The 1837-nt window shown below is 58.2% G+C and overlaps 1 protein-coding gene across 1 annotated transcript in view; it reads right to left on the bottom strand.

Annotated features, from left to right (window-relative positions):
* Positions 1–1783, bottom strand: part of ITPR3 (inositol 1,4,5-trisphosphate receptor, type 3) — a gene marked incomplete at its 5' end in the record, with an annotated part of 22774 nt that extends 20991 nt beyond the window's left edge. Inside the window, 3 exons of the mRNA XM_009577446.1 lie at positions 187–328; positions 1240–1400; positions 1684–1783. Coding sequence (XP_009575741.1) covers positions 187–328; positions 1240–1400; positions 1684–1783 — 403 coding nt within the window. The remainder of the gene's footprint in view (positions 1–186; positions 329–1239; positions 1401–1683) is intronic.
* Between the last annotated feature and the right edge of the window lie 54 nt (positions 1784–1837).

Here is a 1837-nt window from a genome sequence, read left to right as displayed (position 1 = left end):
AGCGATGGCGGGCCCCCAGCCATGCTGTCCAGGAGGGCTTGGTGCACCACTGGGGCATGAGCTGGAGACCAGCTACACCTCCATGGGGTTTTCCAGATCCCTGGTTTCCAGCGTGGCCCTGGGCAGAGCAGGACATCTCTGCAGGACCTCAGCCTTGCTTGGATGCAGGGCCCCGGGGCCACTCACCTGCTTCAAGATGTTCTGCTCCCGCATCAGCTTCTGCCGCTCCCGGTTGGGCTTGGTCACCACGATGTCCAGCACGTTCTGGCCATTGTTGGGGACGTCGCTGACGAAAAACACCAAGTCCTCCAGCAGCTGGATCACAAACCTACACAAGGGGCATGGTGCAAGTGGGCTGAGGGGGGCTGCTCACCCACCCCACGCAGCCCACCCAGACTCGGGTCTCTGCAATGATGCCGGCACATTTTGGAGGACCAAAAAGCCCACGTTCAGGGCTCAAAACACTGCCAGGGAAGCTGCTGGCCGATCCTCTCCTCTGGCTACCCTGAAGCATGAGGTTTTACAGCCCCTATGGTTCCTAAGGAAACTATATAGAATCATAGAATCATTAAGGTTGGAAAAGATCTCTAAGATCATCGAGGCCAACCGTCAACCCAACACCCCCATGCCCACTAAACCATGTCCCTAAGCGCCTCATCTACACGTCTTTTACATACCTCCAGGGATGGTGACTCCACCACTTCCCTGGGCAGCCTGTTCCAAGGCCTGACCACTCTTTCAGTAAAGAAATTTTTCCTAATGTCCAAAATATGTGCCAGGGTAAATGCCAGCAGCCCTTGCTCGTGATTCCTGCCAGGGATTTTGCATTTAACGCCTCTGCCCCCTTAGTCACCTTTGCGGGACCCGCGCGGGGCGGGCTGGCAGGGCGGAAGCGGCTCGCTCTGTCCCACGGGGGATCTGTGTTTGCTCAGGAAGCACCAAGAACCCACCCACCTAAAAATAATACCGTGACTAACCCGGCTGCCCCTATCGTGGGGCCACCTCTCAGCCCCTCGGATATTTTTCTAGCGGCAAAGGAGGGGCCGGAGCGGGGCTGCAGCGTTATCTGGTTTCCTCGCCAGACTCCTGGGAGAAGCAGGCGTGGATTTGGGTTGTGGGCAGGAAAGCAAGACAGCGCTGGCACCAAGACTCAGGCAGGGGCCCCATCCTGCAGCGATGCTGGAGAGCCCTTGGAGGAGCCCAGCACAGCCCCATCTCCCAGGGGAAATGACTTTTTACCTCCGGTCATTCTGGCTGAGAAAACCTTCGTTCATCTTCTCCACCACGTTGGCCAGCATCGAGCTGGCGTCGTTAGCAAAGTCCAGGTCCCGGATCTCAGACACGGGCACGGAGACGATGGCGAAAGCTTCTTTGTCTTCTTTGGTGGGGCACGTGCCCAGCTGGGAAGCAACGGGGAAGTAGCATCACACAGACAGGGCAATGCCGAGCACGTCCCCACCATCCACCACCCACCCCAGTTCTTCTGATGGGCCCATCAGAAAAACTGGGGTGGGCTCTAGGTTACGGGGATGGGCTTTAGGCTAGTGTCCAGCCACCCGCTTGGATCATCAGAGTATTTCAGTCCCTGGATAAAGTCTGGGTACTGGGTGGGAAGGAGCACGCTAAGAGCTATTGGGGCACAGGGGATAAATCCACGCACGGGAGGCGGGAGCGGGGCCGTACCATGAGGCGAATGGGCCTCTCCTCATCGATGTCAATGGGCACGTTGGTGCTCTGGATCCAGGTGTTGGTGCAGAGGTGGCGCAGCCTCACGTAGGAGTTCCTGCAAACGGCACAGTGTCCTGGTGAGCGATCCCCACGCGGACACACCAGCACC

This window comes from Fulmarus glacialis, unplaced genomic scaffold (genome assembly GCF_000690835.1).
Source record: "Fulmarus glacialis isolate BGI_N327 unplaced genomic scaffold, ASM69083v1 scaffold11645, whole genome shotgun sequence".
In the NCBI taxonomy this organism is placed as follows: domain Eukaryota; kingdom Metazoa; phylum Chordata; class Aves; order Procellariiformes; family Procellariidae; genus Fulmarus; species Fulmarus glacialis.
The sequence above is the reverse complement of the archived record's forward strand: the minus strand, read 5'-3'. Positions and strand labels throughout refer to the sequence as shown.